Here is a 21,484-nt window from a genome sequence, read left to right as displayed (position 1 = left end):
TGTAACATTTTCTTGCTTATTTTGAGTTAATAGTAACTTTGTTTCATATAGCACTTTTCTCCCAGTGGGACTCAAAGCACTTAACAATTACAGTGTAGTGCGCGGTATGCAGCGTATATGATTTTTACAGACACAGACCCTGCTCAAACGAGCGTAGAATGTATGTTTTTGGTGCCTGAGTCAGAGGGAGATAGAGTTAAAGGTCACAAGAAGCTGAAACTAGGAATTGAACCACGGCCCCCTAGTTCAAACTCGGTGTCATTGTTCTCAGAGTCGGTGTCTTCACTCACTTCTCCCTTTTCATAATTCGGGATATATCCAAAACAAAAAACAAACAAATCCAGTTTTTGCAAAATCAAAACCAAAACACCCCCCAAAAATCTTTTGAACCAAAACTACATTTTAAACCAGGACACAAAAAGTGTTTAGAACCAAAACACAAGGGAAGATGACACACCCATAGTTATTTATCAATGTGGTGCAAAGACATTCATCAAAGAAAATGAAAATCTCTCAATTATGAGTTGCTATTATATGGATCTGTGATGTTTCCTAAGCATCAGCATTAATAACCTACTTTGTTGTAAAATGTAATTTGCATAACTCTTTATCACAGCTGAAAAATAGTCTGTGCTGCTTTTTATCACCAGTTTTATAGATGGGAAACGTTGATAATTAGGTCCCTGTGTGTTAACTTGATTCATTAGTCTGTGTTTTGTTCACATCCATATATGCAATTTGTTACCACAGGGAGATCCAGGCCCAGATGGCTCTGAAGGTCCCTCTGGGTACCCAGGAGAAATTGTAAGTAAACAGCCATTGATCAAAATAAGACAACAGTGTTAGATACTGGAGGTTGGGGAATTAGAGTTCCATTGGAAAGCTGTTATTAAAAAGTTGTGATAGTGTCCGGTTCTGTTAATAAACAGAGGGAGGGGGACTATTTGCATTCCATTTTTAAAATGTTTATGCTACATTGTTGCAATAAAAACTGAATGAAAGATGTCCTTTTTCATACAAAGACATTGCATGTCATTTCCCAGAATCCCTAGCTGCAGTGGAAGCAGTGTATGCTAAGAGATAATGGAGAAAGGCAGGGTTGCAGACCTGTCTGAGACTTGTGAATGTGCTCACAAGGGGTATTTTTATTTGCTATCGTTCCTGACAGACACACACATCAATGGTCACTATTATTATCTTGTAAAAGGAAAATCTGATACGGGTACAGACACAATTAACATAAGTCGAATATTAGGCAACACTGTCATCCTCTATTGTCTATTCCATTTCCTGTGTGGCTCCTTTGCAGTGAAAACAAGCAGGAACCAGGTGACAGTTCATCTCTTTCTTAGTGTCTATATGTATGAATCGGTTGAATGAAGAAGTTCAATGTGGTGAACGTGGGCACAGCTTTGGCATCCACTGTTCACTATGAGCTATGGAAGAAACAACAATGTTGACTTATCAGCTCATTCTAGAGTCTATGAAGACTCCAACCCTGGCTCATTCCTGCAAAATAAACCTTTCAGTCAAATTCATACTCACAATATTGTATGGGATATTATACTGTGAATGTGTTTATGTACTTAACATGCTATAAAAGTTTATATTCAGTTACTATTTATAATGTAGGATGAATATAATAATGATGATGATTTGACCTTTAATAGAAATGGACACAAGCCCCACTAACGATCAAAGAAGAATGAGAATTGGACATATCATAATGTTGTATTTATTTTTGAAGGGTCCCATTGGACTTCCCGGAGGGAAAGGGGAACAAGGTATACCAGGGCGAAAGGTAAAAATAATGTTCCCATTTAAAAGATTTCCTCCTGATTGGAAAAAAGAATTCAATTGGACAAATCCTGTATAATAATAATAATAATAATAATAATAATAATAATAATATCCTATTGACCAATAATCCTGGAGAAAAGTAGATTCATGGTACATTTAATTTGATCTCCATGGAAGGTGCACATTGATGTCATTTCATGTACTAAACTGTATCGAGGCTTCTGTAGTTTTCCAATGTTATGGTCGAGAAGATCCACAGAAATCCCTGTAAGATTAACAACCTGCAAAGGATGATGTTAAAAAAATGCAACAACAACACATATCTTGCAAGTAGTAACTTTGTTGAATGCATTTGTCATGTTTTTCCAGTTCCACCAGACTGTTCGTTAAACAAAACAGCATGATACCCAAAGAATGGAAACAGTCGGAAACAATCAATCTCTACTGAATTCTTAGCAATAAACACAAAACAGCCACCATTGAGATACCAGACATTAGCTGACCTCGTCTCTGGTTTCTTCACCAAGCATTGGATACATAGGGGATCAGTCAATAAATTACTACATTAGTGCCGATCAGGACACTGTCTCACAGATGCTCCCATTGACTTGAATAAGGGTTTCAGTGACCCATTCTCCATCAATGCAGCATAATGAATAACCAGAATAGAATTGACTGAAATCCACAGAAATCTTGATTTTGCCTGAAAATATCCCTAATCTGATTCAGTAACATATAGTTAGCAAATATTGTATGCTGCATGCCAATTGATTTAACCAGTTATCAGTGTTTTAGTGCCTGCACCGTATTGAATTGATGAGTATTCAAATGTTATTGAATCAGCCTCTTCTTCGGCTGATATTGAAATAACCAACATCTTTTCGTCTCAATATCTCTTTTTGAGTTCAAAACAGACCTGCAAAATTTTGGGGGTGTTGCTTACGTAAAAAACCCAACTCATTTACAGTAACCATCGGGGGGGAAAAGTGGGGGAAAAAATACAGAACATGTATATTCACAAATGCTAATCGTTACTGCGCGTTTGCGTACAAACCCTTGAGTTCTCAAAACATAATTCTGTACAAAGAGAAGACGTAAGTGTTTCTTATCTTCTAGGGAGAACTCGGATTACAGGGGCCACAGGGAGAGCCGGGACTAAAAGGAGAGCTTGTAAGTAGCTTTTATTAACGAAGATAATATGGAGAATGTTATAACACAAATATTGGTATGCCACCGTTCAGCTTCTTAACGTCACAGGTTATATACTCTGGTTATTAAACCATTGTTTTGCAAGCCTTCCATCAAGTAACGTTGGTATGACTATAATTTTGGAATTACCAATAAAACTCGTGTGATTCACACATTGTACACTGAATTCATTGAATTCAGTTTGCATGCAAATGGGTTAAACTGGAAGTTTATGCCAACTTGGTTGCCTTTTGCGGGCTCAAATATATTTTATTTTTCATTTGGCAGCCTAACAGCACATTTGAATTATACTTGTCTGCCCATATTGTGTGGAAATGTACAAATGATTAATACTTGTATTTGGCAAATGCAAACATTTTGCAATAATTTCTGCAAAAATGGGGGGTGGGGGGAAGAGGTGAACAGCAATGGAATTTTTACAATATAATGAAAACATGTCCTACATTAGAATCTAGAGAATTTTCCAAGCAACCAGGGATTGAAAGGTTATTAGTATTAGTAAACCACTTAGCCCGCAGGCCATTACAAGCACATTTCCTTGGATGGACATGTAAACTTTTCATTTATTAGCCAATTAAATATGATGTAGTTTCCACACATTTGTACTCCAAGCCAGGGCCATAGGAACGTACATTTACCCCTGTGGCAACCAACTGGTTTAGCACCCACGTCCCACTCTTCCAGTAAGCGTCTAAAATTGTGCTTAGTTATATCTGGAACGTTCTCCAGATTATTCAACTAGTTTATGTAATCTGTTCTGAATCAGAATTTTGCAATGAATTATGACGCACGAACGACGTAAGGTGTGATGATGTGAGAGAGGATGTGATGTGAGCTACTGTTGCCAGCCGTAGCTTATCTCACGCCATACGTAGTCCCATTCATGCGTCGCGCTGTAGCGCAGTTTGCTCTCGCTGCTATCCACTTTGAGTCGCTGTCCAGGGACCAGGTCCTGTCTGAATTCCACCTACGGACTCACTCTTTTCTGGATTTCCAGCGGAGCGCATTTTAATTGTGTTAAATGTAATTCACTGATACACGTTGTGTGTTTTTAATACATTTATTTGGATATTCGCCTCTGGCGCGCTGTGTGTCCTTTTTCTTCTCTTCTTCATATATAGATATATTGGGAAAGAGTTTTAAAAAAATTACTTTTAACTTTCTATACTGTTCAAATACTTTGCAGAGTTTTTACGATTTTGATATTTTATATCTTTTGGTGAAATATCTTTTTGTCCATTCTCAAAACTATAGGTGAATTATTTGTTTAGTAATTATGATACATTCTTAGTCAAACAGATATAATCAGAAGTAGCTAATATGCTTAATTCCAGCAGAACCCGAGAAAAGGGAAACATTCATTTATAACAAGATGCGAATAGGAACATTGTTACTGTTGGTGTTTCTAAGGAAGCCAATGACATTGCTAAGTTTCTTTCCCCACTTGCGATGCGGGACTGTACATTTTAAAAGCTTTAAAATAGAATTTCCTGTTTCATCTGAAATATTGTTGCATTAGCTAGAACAAATTCCACATACATGTTTTAAAACTGTGCTTTGATGTACCAAGTACACCGGGACTATGTCTTCACCTGGCACCCTGCGGCCCAAATCCAAGCCCCACAAGGGCTCAGAGTGGTCCTTGGATGGTTTGCTGTTGCTGGTTTATTTGCATTTGCTCAGGCAGTTAAATTCAATTTTCGCACTGCGGTTTACTTGTAACTAAGCTAAGGTAATGTAAATAAATGTTTATGCTACAGATGTTATAAATCCTTGCAAAATGTTGAAGTGCAATAATGGATGTCTTTAGATGTATCACACATTATAATATTCTTGTGGTCGTTGTAGAAGTATACTGCAAATGTGAAAGCTGCAGTTCATGCAATAAATCAGTTCGGTACTATGAGAAAATACTTGTATCATTTAAAAACACACAAACACATTTTTAATGTATTATAATGTAACAAGCATTTTTGTTTCTATAGCAACCATTTACAAAGTCACATCCCCTTCCTTTTCTGGAACAGGCTCTGGCTCTTGAGCCCTGCCCTCTCTCTAGCAGTGCACCAATTGTATCTAGTGCCTGTCTGGTCACATGATATTCCCCACAGAACACTGCATCATGGGTCCTCTTCTGCAGCACTTACTGAACTCCCGAGCCGAATCTTCACCAATCGATCACAGGAGAACGGATCGATCGTCAACTTAGCTAATCACTTGTCAGTGTGCAGATTGTACTGATGCACATATTGAATGGATTTTGTTTTTTAAACAGCAGCTTGAACTGCAGCTTTAAAGGCTTGGAAGCAAGTTCCTACTCTTGTGCAAACGGTTTCATAGGTTTTAGCAATACATACTGTATGTCAGTACAAAGAACTATGTTTCCATTTCAGGGTTATGTTGGCAAAGTGGGCAGTGATGGTGTTGACGGCCCTCTTGGTGACAAGGTATGTACGGATCAATTTTGTAGCCATCTACAAATATTTTCTTTATGATTTTGTGTAACATCAAGAAGTTACCCCTTGGTAATTACCATCATAAATAAAAGAGAATTCTGTTAAAGAACCTTCAGAAATATCCCTGCTCCTGGCCAGCCTTCAGTATCTACAGTGTTCCGCCAGTCACTATCTGCAGTGTTCCGCCAGCCTTCAGTATCTGCAGTGTTCCGCCAGCCTTCAGTATCTGCAGTGTTCCGCCAGCCTTCAGTATCTGCAGTGTTCCGCCAGCCTTCAGTATCTGCAGTGTTCCGCCATTCACTATCTGCAGTGTTCCGCCAGCCTTCAGTATCTGCAGTGTTCCGCCAGCCTTCAGTATCTGCAGTGTTCCGCCAGTCACTATCTGCAGTGTTCCGCCAGCCTTCAGTATCTGCAGTGTTCCGCCAGTCACTATGAGCAGTGTTCCGCCAGCCTTCAGTATCTGCAGTGTTCCGCCAGTCACTATCTGCAGTGTTCCGCCAGCCTTCAGTATCTGCAGTGTTCCGCCAGTCACTATCTGCAGAGTTCCGCCAGCCTTCAGCATCTGCAGTGTTCCGCCAGCCTTCAGTATCTGCAGTGTTCCGCCAGTCACTATGAGCAGTGTTCCGCCAGCCTTCAGTATCTGCAGTGTTCCGGCAGTCACTATCTGCAGTGTTCCGCCACTCACTATCTGCAGTGTTCCGCCAGCCTTCAGTATCTGCAGTGTTCTGCCAGCCTTCAGTATCTTGGCATTAAGGGAATCTCTGCCGTGTGTATTTCTTGAGCAAGAAAAATATACCAACATGAGAACTGTTGAGTGGTCCTGTATATTATATCCAATTTTTTTTTACCATCGTGTATATATAAGATTAGCTTTTTAGCATGATGTGCTTATCAAATTCTCTGTTATTGCTATACATCCTATGTACGTGTGTGGGAGCTCAAATGACAGCGGTGGATGTAGCAGCCATCATTTTTTATAACAGTGTAAATAAAGTACATATTTGTATGCTGTTAACCATATATCACTGTATTATTTCTTTTCAGTTTATAGTGGACCTATTACTTCCAATACTAGTCAAATAGAGATGTTTTACAGATATGATACTCAATATTTCATCATCGTATCAGCAAAATGCACAGTCCAAGATGATTCAGTACTAGAGACCTAACAGCTTGATTAAATGTTGTCCAAACTCAGATCATTTGAAACCTGCTATTGACTTAAGTCACGGTGCAATCTGCTGCTTTGGACAATATTGCATCAGGCCTGTAGGCGGACGCTCACAGAGGTATGCAAGGGAGACTGGTTATGGTGAAATTAAATAAGGCTTTTATTGCGCCTGTTTCCTTAATATCAGGAAACCATCCAAACAAGGGGTAAACAAAGCTTCTATTCACTTGGGAGTATTTCTAGTGAAATACTATGCAGACCACAACTCCCTTTAGATAAGTATGTCTCCCAGCCCCAAACATATATCATGAAATAAGCAGATATAAAAAGTCTTATAAATGAAAGTCTTATCTGTTCCTTGTGGTTAGAGGGAAAATATTCTCTGTTCCTGGGTTGCTACCTTTCCTCAGGTTTTGTCAGCATTCAGGTTTAGAAGTTTCCCCTGTGTCTTGCAAGCAGCCTCTTCTGGTAGACTCAAGACGCCTGTCCCCATGTCAGTCTCACAAGTTGTGAGAGTCGGGGACAAATCTCCCTTTCTGTTTCAAGGATAGGCTTTTCTAAGCAACCTAATCAGGCAGGTGGTGTTTGTTAATTGACTACCAGCAGTTAACCACCACACTACTGGATTAGAGGCACATTACCTGAGCAGTGATAACTCCCCTGTTACAAGGCCCTATTGTGCCATGAGAGATGCATTGTAAACTACAGTACTTGTCTTTCATTCCATCCATTTCTGAATCTTACCCAGATTGCTATGGTGACTTCTGCAGTGTTTGTGTATTTTATTCCCCCCCCCCCCAAACTACAGACTGTAATCCGTCAACATAAAGTGCTGGGAGATAATAGAAACAGGAGAAATAGGTCCTGGTTACCAGTGACGCCAACAGAAATATTTCAAGGAGTTTCTTGGGCCACCCTTCACCTAGTATTTTAGGGTAATCTACAGTAGATGAGACAATGGGATCACACAGAATGTCTTTATCGCGTATTATTAATTATTGGCATGACAATGACATGCCCAGTGCATTACCACGTGGATGTGGAAACAACTGGGGCACCCCCTCTAACATTGAATGAGATAAAATTATTATGCCTAATGAACCAGGGATAATATGTTTAAAGAAAAAAGCGAAACGATATAATACTGGCCCAAATTGTTGTTGCTGCCCAACCGCAAGTGAAATGTGCTGCGATCCCTGTGATATAATAAACAGAGTAGGAGGGGGGGGCGCAAGAGAGATAAAGATGCACAGTGTCAATGACAATTTTCCATCAATGTGGTCGAAATGAGAGAACCTGACGAAGCATTATGATATGCGAAACGCGTAGTTCATGCAAGGACGTTGAGCTTTTTAACTGCACGCGGCCACCGTAGTTCACCCGAGCGCCCTGGACCCAGTCCTGTCGACCGGACGCGGGAGCAGGAGAGCACTGTGTCGGAGTGCAGGAGTCGACTGCGTGTACCGGTGGTGGTTTTTATATGTGAGTTACATGTTACTCATATATTAAGGTTTTATGTTTATACAACACATAACTAACAGAAGAAGTCGGCAGCTGAGAGGAGCCATCACTACACACAAAGAACCCACTTTGTAATCTAGTATCACACATGGCCACGTGAGTACCATATTCTATTTCATTACACACCCTCATACACCCTGAGTGAGCGTCTCTCATTTCGACCACATTGATGTAAAATTGTCGTTGACCGCTGTGCATCTTTATTTCTCTATCTTGCATTACCACTTGGAGTCACCCTGCAAATGAACATTTTGCGACATACAGCAAAACTGGGAGGGACTGCTCAAGTCCAACCAGCTGCAATGTGCTCCAGTGATATCTTGGTATTTGGGATCTTCAAAAATGATTACAGCCACTGCCTCAACCAATGCCTTCAACTCCTTACGAGCAACATCAAACCCAGAGAAACCCACACTGTTGGATGTATGGTTTAACATAATTACTAAACACCCAAGCAAGTTCTTTTTGGGAACCCCTGAGCCCCCACAAAATATGTATATATGTGTCAAAAAGGAGAGCTATTGAGCGTGGCAAAGTATACAACAAGCCACAGAGAAGCCCAATGCTACATCCAATATGACAAAAATACGCAGTAAAATACATATATTCTCTAGAAAATGTTCATTTAGTTTAATCCTTTGGCCAAAGCATTGTAAGCCTGCGAGCCACGACAAGGCAGGTCCTAACAATTCCAGATTAAATACTAATATACCTCTATAATAGAGGTAAATTAGAATTGTAATCCTAATTTTGTCATATTGGATGTAGCATTGGGCTTCTCTGTTGCTTGCTATAACGTAATTACTAGTATGCATTACGTGACTGAGGCTGCCTGGAGAAATACAAAAACATTTGACATGACTACTTAAAGTCTACTCTCTTTAGGAAGAATTAACGGCATAAAGTAAGAGGTGTGCAGAGCTAGTTCGTATTGCTGTCCATACATGTTTATCAAGTCCAGCATGATCTACCCCTTCCTTTGAAATGCATCGCAGGCCCCCGGCTGCAAAGAGGTTAATATTGTATAATTTTTTTTAAATATATATATTTTAATAAAGAGAATCCTGTCATCGTGCACCTACCTGTATAATTAATTAAAAAATGTGCTATTATTAATTCTATTACAATTTTACAGGGATCGCGAGGGCCAGCAGGAAAAGACGGGCCCCAGGGACCTAAGGGACAAAAGGTAGTTGATTATTTCTAGTGTTTGTTCATTTCTATTTAAGACTGCAAAAAAAAAGGATCAAATAATGCCTGTAATTGAAATGCAAATATCAATTATTAATGGTTGGCCTTTGGAGCAGAGTACAAACTCCAAAAAGTGATTTCTAGAGGTTTTGGCAAGTAGATGGAAGTATAGTAGTAGCCAGCTGAAAATCTAAATTTCCGAGAGAAAACAAAAATGGCTTTGAAATACATTACCTTTGGCTGAAATTTCCAGATACAGCCCTTCTGGAACAGCAAAGCTCTTTCTTCAGCCCTACAGTATGTGAAGAAGAAAGTGGAAGAACCCAAATGAGCTTGAGTTGGCCAATAAACATATACCTTGACCTGCCTCTAGAGATTTGCTTGAGAGTGGAAGAGTCACAACATCTTTATAGCAGAGATTTTGCATTGTAGGTAAAGAGGGCTCATGCATAAAGTGTGTAGCTCAGTGTCACTCTGTCTCCACCATATGCCATGTCATGTATAGAATGACATCAGCAGGATGGATATGTGGTAGTGTTTGGAAGACCATGGGTGATAGTGGTTAATTTCATTGTGCAACAATTCTGCTCAGAAGAGCATTAGCAAGAAGAATAAATGAAGATGAGGGATCATTTTTAGTATGTAATGCTAAGCCATAAGGCCCTTTACACGTCATTCATTTATTGAATGGGCTGTAAGGTGCATTACAGTTTAGCACAGTTCTGTATATCTGGGACAAAGTCCTCAGAGGCCAGTGTATGTAATGTCCTACTAGCCTTAATTATCATAAGAGATTTGTACTATGAAGTTATATAACTAGCACAACTAAAATTCAATGAAAAGTTAAGCCTTTATTGATCCAGAACAAACTATCAATATTCCCATCTCCTCTGGGATCTTCATTGTTTGACATTGTTTAATAAAAGTTTATATATTTTTTTATTCTGTCTCAAGATTATTCAAATATTTTGCATTTTTGTAGCCAGTTGTTTGTTAAATGTATAACTGCTGCTTTGCAGCTCAGGTGGTGATAATTCTGAATACTGGATTTTGCAAACTCTGTAATATTTGTTACTGTGCATTAGTGTGCAAAGCTATTACCCATATCTTAAATCGGGAAGAAAATGTTAGTTACAGTGTGACACTGTTTTCACTTTATCGCTATAACAGTATATGCTGGCAAGTAAAAAGCGAGCGAGTAAGGGCATTTCTGAAAATCTATGTAACTGAGAGAGCACCATTTCCTCTTGCCCCCTCTCTCCCTTCTGTTATTCCCTATCACTTTCTCCTCCCCCCACCCTATCACTCTCTCTCTCTCTCTCTCTCTCTCTCTCTCTCTCTCTCTCTCTCTCTCTCCCTTCTGTGCGCTCTCTCTCTCTCTTCATCCCTCTCACCTTCACCCACCTTGAACACTCTATCCCGTCTCTCATCCCCCTCTCTCACTCTCCCGTGCTCACTCTTCTCCACTCCCTCTCAATCTCACCATCCATGCTCTCTCTATCCCCTCTCTCTCTCATGTCCTCTCTTTCTCTTCACCTCCTCTCAATCTCGCCTTCCCTGCTCTCTCTATCCCCTCTCTCTTACCCCTCTCTCACTCTCCCGTCCTCTCTTCTCTTCACCCCCTCTCAATCTCGCCTTCCCTGCTCTCTCTATTCCCTCTCTCTTCCCCCCCTCTCACTCTCCCATGTTCTCTCTCTTTCTCTTCACCCCCTCTCAATCTCACACTCCCTGCTCTCTCTATTCCCTCTCCCCCCCTCTCACCCTCCCTGGTCTCTCTCTCTCTCTCTCTCTCTGAACGTGAGTCATGCTATTGAAAGCTAGCTTAACATGTCGTTAAGCCCATGCTAATGAGATAACTATCGGCCATTCTTTTTGCATATAATTAGCATTGACCTCTGGGAACATAACGTCCATTGTGAATTTTGATAACCACACGTTATCACGCAGAGACTTGCATAACGTTAAGTCATACCTAAAAGTGGCATTACTCCCATCTAAACCCTGGAATATGCGTTTTGCTGGAGAGGATGGTTGTCAACAGCAAAAGGGCAAAAAAACAGGTGCAGTTAAACTAAAGGAGTCCACCCACTCACCCATATAGTGAGCTGTGTGGATACGCATTAACATCAGGAAAAATAACGTGCGTTACTGTTTTAGGTAACGTCATGTTATGCGCCCTGAGTTACGAGAGCTTTGTGCATCTGGCCCTAAATGATCCACATTAATAGGACAATCCTCCTCGATTACGATCACAAGAGGGCATTTAGCCGTGCTGCAATATTTAATGAATGAATACTAATACATGTCTAATTCCCCATGATGACAGGGTGGGGCTGGCACTCCGGGACACCATGGGAGCCGAGGGGAACAAGGATACATGGTAACTGTACCTTCTGCTAATGTTCTATGCACTAAACCAAGTCATGAGTAACAGGACTATATTTAAGCTATCACAAAGGGAAATATGTGCTGGGCTCGGTATTTGTGTCACGGTTTCGTTTGGTTATAAAGTCATTATTTCTTTCACCTGTCACAGAACGTTTCATGACATAATATTTTATATTGATGAGTAAACTTACGGTACATTTTACTTGATAAAGGTGGTGCCTCTAAAATGGGGAGGTACATGAGAGGGGTGCAACATTGTTCTGGCATGTCTGAGCGCTTACTTATATTGTAAGCCCTTTGGTGGCGGGACTTTATTTTGTAGTTTGCTTTTATGTCTGAAGCACTTATTCCCATTATTATTATTATTTTGTCACGTGTATTACTCCTGTAAAGCGCCATGTACATGGATAGCACTATAGAGATAAACATATACAGTACATCAGGGGTGCGCAAACTTCTTGAGCTGCGCCCCCCTGCCCGTGAGCCGCAGTGTTTGCGCCCCCCTCTCCCAATGACTCGGCGTCAAATGACGTCGCGGGTCATGTGATGTCACGTGACCCTGCGGCGTCATTTGACGCCGTGTTGCCATGGCGATGCATCGCCGAATACCCGTAGAGAGCAGCTAAGTGAGTTACCGCACGCGCCCCCCCCTACAAATTCTCCTGTCCCCCCTGGGGGCGCACCCCCCAGTTTGCGCACCGCAGCAGTACATACATGTCTGTCCCTCTCAGTGAGAAAGCTCTATTATCGGACAATGTTTGTTTACCCAGCAACATATTACCAATCACTTTTCTATGTTTAATATTACATAATTTCAACAAGCAAGTGAAAACATTAAATAAAATGGATCTTTGACTGCCTGTAAGAGGCTCTTCTTCAGTGAAGTATAGCACGAGAGCATGCGTGTGGGAGTAAAATACAAGCTTTGCCCAGTTCTCTTTGATCATCCGACTGCTGCCCAAAATGGAGAAGTCTGTGAAAGCTGAACTCTTGCATAAGCTATATGTGCTCCTGGGTGCTCAGTAGTACGGCAAACAGCACATTTTGGGGGTTGGATTTAGATGATTAATTGATGCCCTTTTTACAAAACTCAGACACTGCTAAGTATTTTGTTTTTCCAGTTGGTTTGGAAACATGGTACAAGTTTATAAGTGGGGTAAGGAAAAACTTGTATAGTCAATGGGCCTTCACATCTGATCTCTCTTCTGCTTCCTGTTTGGGAGCATGCCAAATATGGAGGATACATTTAGGCCCCTATTTACTAAGCGGTGCTAATCCACAAGACACATTCCTACACCGGCCTTGAATAAGCCTTAAGTTGTCTTGTGGACTAGCACTGCTTAGGCCCATATTTGCTAAGTGAGCCATAAGACACCTTCCCAGGCCTGGAGGACACCTTACAGCCCACTTGTTTAGTAAATATGGCCTTAAATGCATTTTGGGTTTAAAGGCTCATCTGAAAAGAAAAACCTACTTTGTTTCCAAAGAAATAGAAATGTGAAATGCTTATTTTTTGGATGCCTGTTATATCACTAAGTTGGTTACACAATATATTGTTGTGATCTAAATGAACATTTTCACCACATCAGCCCGTGAGGTGCTTGCAATGTAAAGCAAAGCTGGTCTATGTCCGGGCGGTAAATGGTCACATCGGCAGCTACATCATATAATCCCTATGCACTTCCAAACTCCGTGTTTATTTCCCTTTCAGGGCTACCCAGGAATTACAGGCGACCAAGGAGAACAAGGAGTAAAGGTGAGGAGCGAAAACCTTCATTCATATTATCACTATACTGTATGATTTTACATAGGGTGCACTTTTACTTAGTGGCTAAACCAAACTAATGGCCAACCTGTGATTCCATAACCTTGCAGTAGGAAGATCTTCAACCTTCAACCACATGACAATCTGCTCTGATCGGGACGCAGGAATGTAGAGTTGAAACATCTTAAACATATGATTAAATGCTGAGCAACAAGTGACAAAGCTTTTGCTTCACAAATAATAATGTATTTTATAAGAAACCTTATGTTGCCTACATACATTCGTACTGACCTGCACCCTACCCTTACAGCTCTGCACTTTGTTTTCTTTGCTTATACCACCTTCTTTATCAAAAGATATTGTCCACAGATATGCAGCCTCACATTATATGGACTTACTCTAATGAAAAGACTGAGGGACTGAACAAAATGAACAGACTGTACAGATCGGGCTACCCACATTTCTCTTCGTGTATTATACCTTTGCTAATCCTGCAGCAAATGGTTGCCTTCTAAACCACCACATCATATGAATTTGCAAAGATTGACTTCAATGGGAGTTTCTGTGCAATAGTGCACCAATGAGCGCTACTGCAGTTTAATGAATAGCCCCCTTCGTTTTAAATCCCAGTGCAAGACAATAACTATTAAATAACAACGTATACTTTTTTTTACATTTAGTGATAAAAATGCAGAACTGTAGCTTTGATCTCAAATAATATAAACCTCTCTCCTGTAAACAATAAAGCAAGTTATGTCTTAGACAACCGTGCTAGTTAGTACATCTACTGATATTGGAAATGTTGAAAGTGCATCTTGAAGCAGTGCTTTGTCCCTAGAACATGTACAATGGTACAGTACCATCTCCTTGTGCTTCACCCTCTCCTGTTTGTTATTACACTTGGATTGCATGCGGTTACACAGGATCGGCAGGTCATGATTGCACATTATAAACCAGTTTGGAGAAAGGTTTGTTGACCTTCGAATAAGACTTTTTGTTTTGCAGAATCATAACTTTTTCATCATCTTCCAGTTGGGAGATAATTAATGCTAATTGTATTTATTCTCCTGAGGAAAAAATATGAATGCTGTTTAGTCTCTTTCCATTAACTGCAACAAAGCCAGTAAGATTATGGCCCATCTTTCCAGCGCTGGAAGACACTTTTAAATAAGTGGGCATTGAGTAATCGGACAGCGCTGGATGCAGTATTATGGAATAGCACTGCCTATTAATTTGTGGCCTGTATCCTCATTTGTGACTTTTAAGGAGAATGGATGTGACTCAGAAAAAACAGATTGATAACTATCACCTTAACTCATTACCCTATTGCCTACCCCCAAAAAGTTGACGCGGGTTCTTGAGGCAATCCCAGCCATCTTTATTTATTATTTTTAATACAGAATGGAAGCAAGGTGTCTTTGTACCTAAACCCCATTAATATAAGCATCGGAGACTGCATGCTTCCGGAGATACTTACCTCCACAATGGGTGCTGGTAGCCACTCCAGGGTTCACTATATGTCTGCTTTTCAAAGCTGCCGGCCTATGCGAGCCAATAGGAAGCCGTGACGTCATCAGGTTCGGTATCCTCTGGGCCCATGGGATGCGGACGCTGAAAACTGCAGAGATACCGGCAGCTCCTTCAGAGGTAAGAATCTCTGGAGCAGGGTGTCGCCAGAGCTGACATTAATATGGTTCAGCTCCGGAGACCCCCTGCTTCAAACCTGTATTAAAAAATGAAGCCGGAAAAAAGGCTGGGATTGCCTCTTTAATGTAAATAGATTTTATACTTTTTCCAACAGTGTTTTTGTTACAAATTGTAAAAAATAATTAAATTGTAAAAATCAATGTTTTTATAAGGTACCATTATACCATAATAAGAGGGTCTCGTATGTCATTGACGTTCCAGTGGACACTGAATCGTGTCATGTTTTAAACCATTAGCAGAAGACATGCAACAAATCACACTGTTTGCAAGATAAATTGGGTGTGACCACAGCAAATTGACGAATTATCGCCCCAAAAAATCATGAGATCAGTACCGATGAAGGGTTGAAGTTTGGCATTTTGTCTATCCTCTACTCCATTATTAAATTGCACACCCAAGAAAGTGAACTGTGAGCATGGCTCAGGCTTTGAGACAAAATAGCCCCTTTTATAATTTACTATTACTTTTGGACCAGGTCACGTTTGGCCTTAGAGTGGAGCTTTCATGCTGAACTAATACAGTTTCATGTGCCGATGCTGAGGAAAAGTGTTGCTAACTATAACATGTAGAAGCTTTATAAAAACAGCAACTTCTTAGTAAAACAGTAACTACCTGGAATATGTGCTCTACCAGAGCACAATCAACATGGTTTATGCCCGGCAGCAGTAATATATCTGCCGAGACCTGGCATAAAAATGCCTATCAACAGCATAGAGCCAATGAATAAAGGGACGATGTGCCATGTTTCCCTTTTTCACCTGGTTCAAGTGAGGTGACATTTTAGGTTGTATGCTCTTTGTTAAAAGTCAAAGTGTATACTAGTCTAAACTGTATAATGTACTGCAGGCATAATGCTTGTACTGGCCCATACATTCTATACATATCACAAGACTCCTCCCAAAGCCAGAATACACTTTTCATCCTATTCGCTTGACTATTCAAGAGATACACATAAGGGAGTTCATGTAAAACTTGATGTCAATCAGTTTACGCCACCTCAAATCTTGCAGATTTTTTTCAGAGCTGTTAAAAAGTTAAAATAACCCTGGATCCATGGATAATGTCCACCCCCCACAAAGAAAATGAGAAAAATAAAGACAAATAAAAAAATATCCTAGAGATCTATACTAGACCATTTAGGGATACTGGACAGCCGGCCTGTGTTTGGTTTAAGGATGCTGATAAATGTTTCTGGTATGGCACTGTAAGTAATGTTGTGTACTGTATATGACGGCATCGCTCCCCTTCCCCTCCCCTTTCCCTTTTGTAACAGATCTCCACCCTAAAAAAATCAATAAACTTTTTGTGGGATAAAATAATGCACAACGATGAAGATGTTGGTACATCACTTAAGTCCTCATTTAAGTCCACCAGCTGACACCCAACAGATCACAGGCTAAAGCCCACAGGGCAGTTTACCTTGTTGCACCAGACCCCAAAATAGGGTCATTCTTCCTGTGACATATTGTCAAAAGTATTTTATCCATTTAAAGCAGCACCCTCCCCCAGAAGCCCATGTGAGTTTCACTCATATAATGCTAGTTTGCTCAGCCTGGGCATGCCCTGCTCGATTCCTTTTTGTTTTTGTTTTTTAACTGTTTTTGTTTGTTTGTTTTTAGTTTTAAAAGTTTCTTAATGTCTATTTTATGTGGTTACCATGGAAACCTTTAGCTCCATTTTAACCCGCCGGACATCAGATTTTAAAAATAAAAGCAGTGTGTGAAAGGGCAAGAAGACATCTCTTAATCTAAATGAATAAAATAAATGGCGATCAGCATGGACTGCTTCTTCCAGGTAAAGGAATGTGGCCCATTTTTACTAAGCAGTCTTCTGCCGTAAGTCTCCTTCCGCAGCTAGAACCCACTATAGAGCCCATTGACATGAATGTGCTGTTAGGTGTCTTCAAGCACCGCAGAGCACCTTATGGCAGAAGATGGCTTACTATATATGGCCCTGCATATGTATGTATGTATGTATATCTTTATGTATATAGCGCCATTTATGTACATAGCGCCATTTATGTACATAGCGCTTCACTGCAGTAATACATGTGACATAATAATATAACACATAGTGGGCAGAAGCACTTTAGACATAAAAGTAACATTAGGAAAAGGAGACCATGTCCTGAAGAGCTTACAATCTAATTGGTAGGTAGGGAGAACGTACAGAGACAGTAGGAGGGCATTCTGGTAAGTGCGTCTGCAAGGGGCCAAGGTCAATGTATGAGGTGTATAGTATCAGCCACATTATCTCTTTTTTACTACCACTGATATCATTACATTGTCCTTTTGTGCATCCACATGCGTATAAACAAGCATCTTACCCCGTGGGACGGCAAAGCGATTACAAATATTACTTTTGAATGTTCCATATTTGGAGCAGTTACAAAAACATTGCATGGTCAGCACATTGTAAACTTCTTCAGGCGCATATAACTTCTATATTAGAATGTGTAAACTAGGCTAAAAAAAACAAACTTATTTTATTGTCTCTCACACCACATTAGACTATGGCGGCACCTTATAAGTACATGATTATGATAATAATATTATTAAGAAGAAATGAGGATCCGATTAAGGGTGGCCTTCATTAGGTCTTTTATGTGGGCTTAAAATATATCAGAGTTAACCAGGAAAAGTTATGTCACGTCCAAGGTTAATAATGTACCCTTGGGAAGTAGTGATACAATAATTTTCTTCTGCTTGCAGGGCATGGAGGGATATTTTGGTCTGCAAGGGAGCCATGGAACCCCTGGAAAAGATGTAAGTACAACGGAAGTAACTCTCCTTTGATTAGTCATAAATGTTATTTTTCTACATGGTCCTTATACGGCTTCTGTGAAATTACAGGGATCTTTGGGTGTTCCTGGGAGGGGAGGAGAGATTGGAACAACAGGATTAAAGGTAAATCTATTTTTCATTCTAGAAACAATGTTAAAGTCCTGATTAATGTACACATTTTCAAGGTTTGTCAAATTCTTGTCACTCTTGGGGTATATTTCATTATATTTTTTACATTGAAGTGACTGCCCATTACAGAGCAATTAGATTACTTTGCAAACTCAAATACATGTAGATCAATATTTAGTAAGCTGTGTTGTGACATGAGCCACTTTCTGGCACTGGAAGTGGAAGACCCTGCACGGCCCATTCAAGTAAATGGGATTTTGGGGTGTATTTTGGCAGAGCACTGCTTAGTAAATATGCCCCATAATCTTTTCTGCTTTCTCCAGCAGAGCCACACAACATAGCACATTTTATTCTTCAACCTTGAATTCAATGACTGGCAGAGCTCAATAAGTGGGGGACACTCAGGTCATTACTTAAAGTTTACCCAACTATTGAGCATCATCAGATATTGAACTGTGAAGACTGAGGCACTATCAGTTACAATACCTTATGGAAAACCAACTTATCTGGCTTTGGTAGAGACAATTAGTAAATTGCTAGTGAAGCTTGCCTGTGTGCATTAGACCAATCAAACACCTGAGATATTTAAAACAGTATCTGATGGAAAATGTCCACTAATACATGATACTCTACCTATATAAGCTTGTAACACTTAAAACAAATGTTGTATCATTACACAGTCTCAATCAAGTAATGATATGCATGAATATTCCCGTATACGAATTATATAAAATGACAGATCATCTCATCAGTGTGTTGATGCGTTTTAATGAACAAACAGGAACGTTCTTCATTGATTCGTTGATCTAATAGTGTACCAAACTTTTTAAATCTCTGTACATTACTTGTGAGATTTAAAAAATGACTATACATTATTACACCTATGAAGAAATCTCTTGTTGGTCCATTTTAAGATTATCACAACCTATGACAAATATACACTTCTCCAGAGACAATATGAATACCAGAACTTTACACTTATTTTTTCACACACACACACACACACACACCCACACCCACACCCACACACACACACACCACCCACACCACCCACACCACCCACACCACACACACCACACACACCACACACACCACACACACCACACACACCACCCACACCACCCACACCACCCACACACACCACCCACACACACCACCCACACACACCACCCACACACACCACCCACACACACCACCCACACACACCACCCACACACACCACCCACACACACCACCCACACACACCACCCACACACACCACCCACACACACCACCCACACACACCACACACACACACACCACACACACACACACCACACACACACACACACACACCACACACACACACCACACACACACCACACACACACCACACACACACCACACACACACACACACACACACACACCACACACACACACCACCCACACACACACCACACACACACCACACACACACACACCACACACACACACCACACACACACACACACACCACACACACACACACCACACACACACACACCACACACACACACACCACACACACACACACCACACACACACACCACACACACACACCACACACACACCACACACACACCACACACACACACACACACACACACCACACACACACACCACACACACACACCACCCACACACACACCACACACACACACACCACACACACACACCACACACACACACACACACCACACACACACACACCACACACACACACACCACACACACACACACCACACACACACACACCACACACACACACCACACACACACAACACACACACACACCACACACACACACCACACACACCACACACACCACACACACCACACACACACACCACACACACCACACCACACACACCACACACACCACACACACCACACACACCACACACACCACACACACCACACACACCACACACACCACACACACACCACACACACACCACACACACACCACACACACACCACACACACACCACACACACCACACACACCACACACACACCACACACACACCACACACACACCACACACACACCACACACACACCACACACACACCACACACACACCACACACACACACAACACACACAACACACACACACACACACACAACACACACAACACACACACCACACACACCACACACACCACACACACACACACCACACACACACACACTCAAATAAAAAATATCACTTGTGAGCACAGTTACATGCCTCAGACAGCTCAGCAACCCTGTCTATCCTCATTATATCTTAGCATGTAATGCATCCACTGCAACTGCAGTGAGGGATTCTGGGAAATGACATGCAAATGATCATATGTACTGAAATGAAAGCCATGATTTTCTAATTTTAGGGAGACAAAGGAGATCCTGGGCTGCAAGGTCCACCAGGGATTCAGGGCACGGTGGTAAGTCACAAGAATGTTTTTTTTGTATTATTTTATGTATTGCAGCCAATACCCTGGTTATATTGCAGTAGGCCTGCAATATATTCTTTGTTACCTGAGGCACAGAAGAAGTAGAATATTACCATCCTTAAAAACCTATTACAGTTAGAAATTATATCAATAAGTGTATGTTTATTGCCTGTTTATCATTCCATAAATAAAAAGGGTAGCAAAAATTTGAGCATAATCACCAGGAAAATAGCAGGAGGGGAGGGGGGGGGGGGGGGAGAGGGGATAGTACACAATGACCGTGCCAAATTTGCCTTGAGCATGAATGCTTTTCATATGCTATTGTTTGTGTGAGCATCCACACATTTGGGTGTGCTAGCCTTTCTATATTTGTGATTTATATTGGGCACCTATTGTGGGTTTTGGCTGCGTTGAGGTGTGTGTACCTCATACACTAGACTTTAAACTTTGCTGGCGTTGAAGTTCCTCTTCTGTTGTTTGTGATTTCTTTTATTGAACCATTGTGATGATTCTTCCTCTTTAGACATGTTGTCCTCAAGCTTTCAACACCTCCGTCTTCTGATGTAGTAATGCTAACTTTTGAAGCCCCAGAAGTCCCTTCCTTCTTACTCATTTATATTTGTTAAAAATCTATTAGGTTCTGTGATGTAGTGTAGGCCCTCGATAACGTCTCACAACCTGCCAATGCCGAATATAGCTACGGGACCATGTTTCATACTCCAACTCGAGTCCTCAAGGACCACTAACAGTGCAGGTTTTAAGGCTATCCTCTCATTAGCACAGGTGGCCCAATCATTTTGACTGAACCACCTGTGGCTCAAGCAGGCGTATACTTAAAGGCTGCACTGTTAGTGTTCCTTGGGATCTCTGCATATTCATTAGTATCATAACAGCAATCTCCATTTTA

At 40.9% G+C, this 21,484-nt stretch overlaps 1 protein-coding gene across 1 annotated transcript in view; it reads left to right on the top strand.

Annotated features, from left to right (window-relative positions):
* LOC142488177 (uncharacterized) overlaps nucleotides 1–21,484 on the top strand; it is a 62,170-nt gene that overhangs the window by 27,148 nt on the left and 13,538 nt on the right. Inside the window, exons 10-19 of the mRNA XM_075588550.1 lie at nucleotides 751–804; nucleotides 1,748–1,801; nucleotides 2,917–2,970; nucleotides 5,403–5,456; nucleotides 9,293–9,346; nucleotides 11,675–11,728; nucleotides 13,448–13,492; nucleotides 17,920–17,973; nucleotides 18,061–18,114; nucleotides 20,515–20,568. Of these exons, the coding sequence (XP_075444665.1) occupies nucleotides 751–804; nucleotides 1,748–1,801; nucleotides 2,917–2,970; nucleotides 5,403–5,456; nucleotides 9,293–9,346; nucleotides 11,675–11,728; nucleotides 13,448–13,492; nucleotides 17,920–17,973; nucleotides 18,061–18,114; nucleotides 20,515–20,568 (531 nt within the window). The remainder of the gene's footprint in view (nucleotides 1–750; nucleotides 805–1,747; nucleotides 1,802–2,916; nucleotides 2,971–5,402; nucleotides 5,457–9,292; nucleotides 9,347–11,674; nucleotides 11,729–13,447; nucleotides 13,493–17,919; nucleotides 17,974–18,060; nucleotides 18,115–20,514; nucleotides 20,569–21,484) is intronic.

Source organism: Ascaphus truei, chromosome 2, assembly GCF_040206685.1.
Source record: "Ascaphus truei isolate aAscTru1 chromosome 2, aAscTru1.hap1, whole genome shotgun sequence".
Lineage (NCBI taxonomy): Eukaryota > Metazoa > Chordata > Amphibia > Anura > Ascaphidae > Ascaphus > Ascaphus truei.
This window is presented reverse-complemented; position numbering and strand designations above follow the sequence as displayed.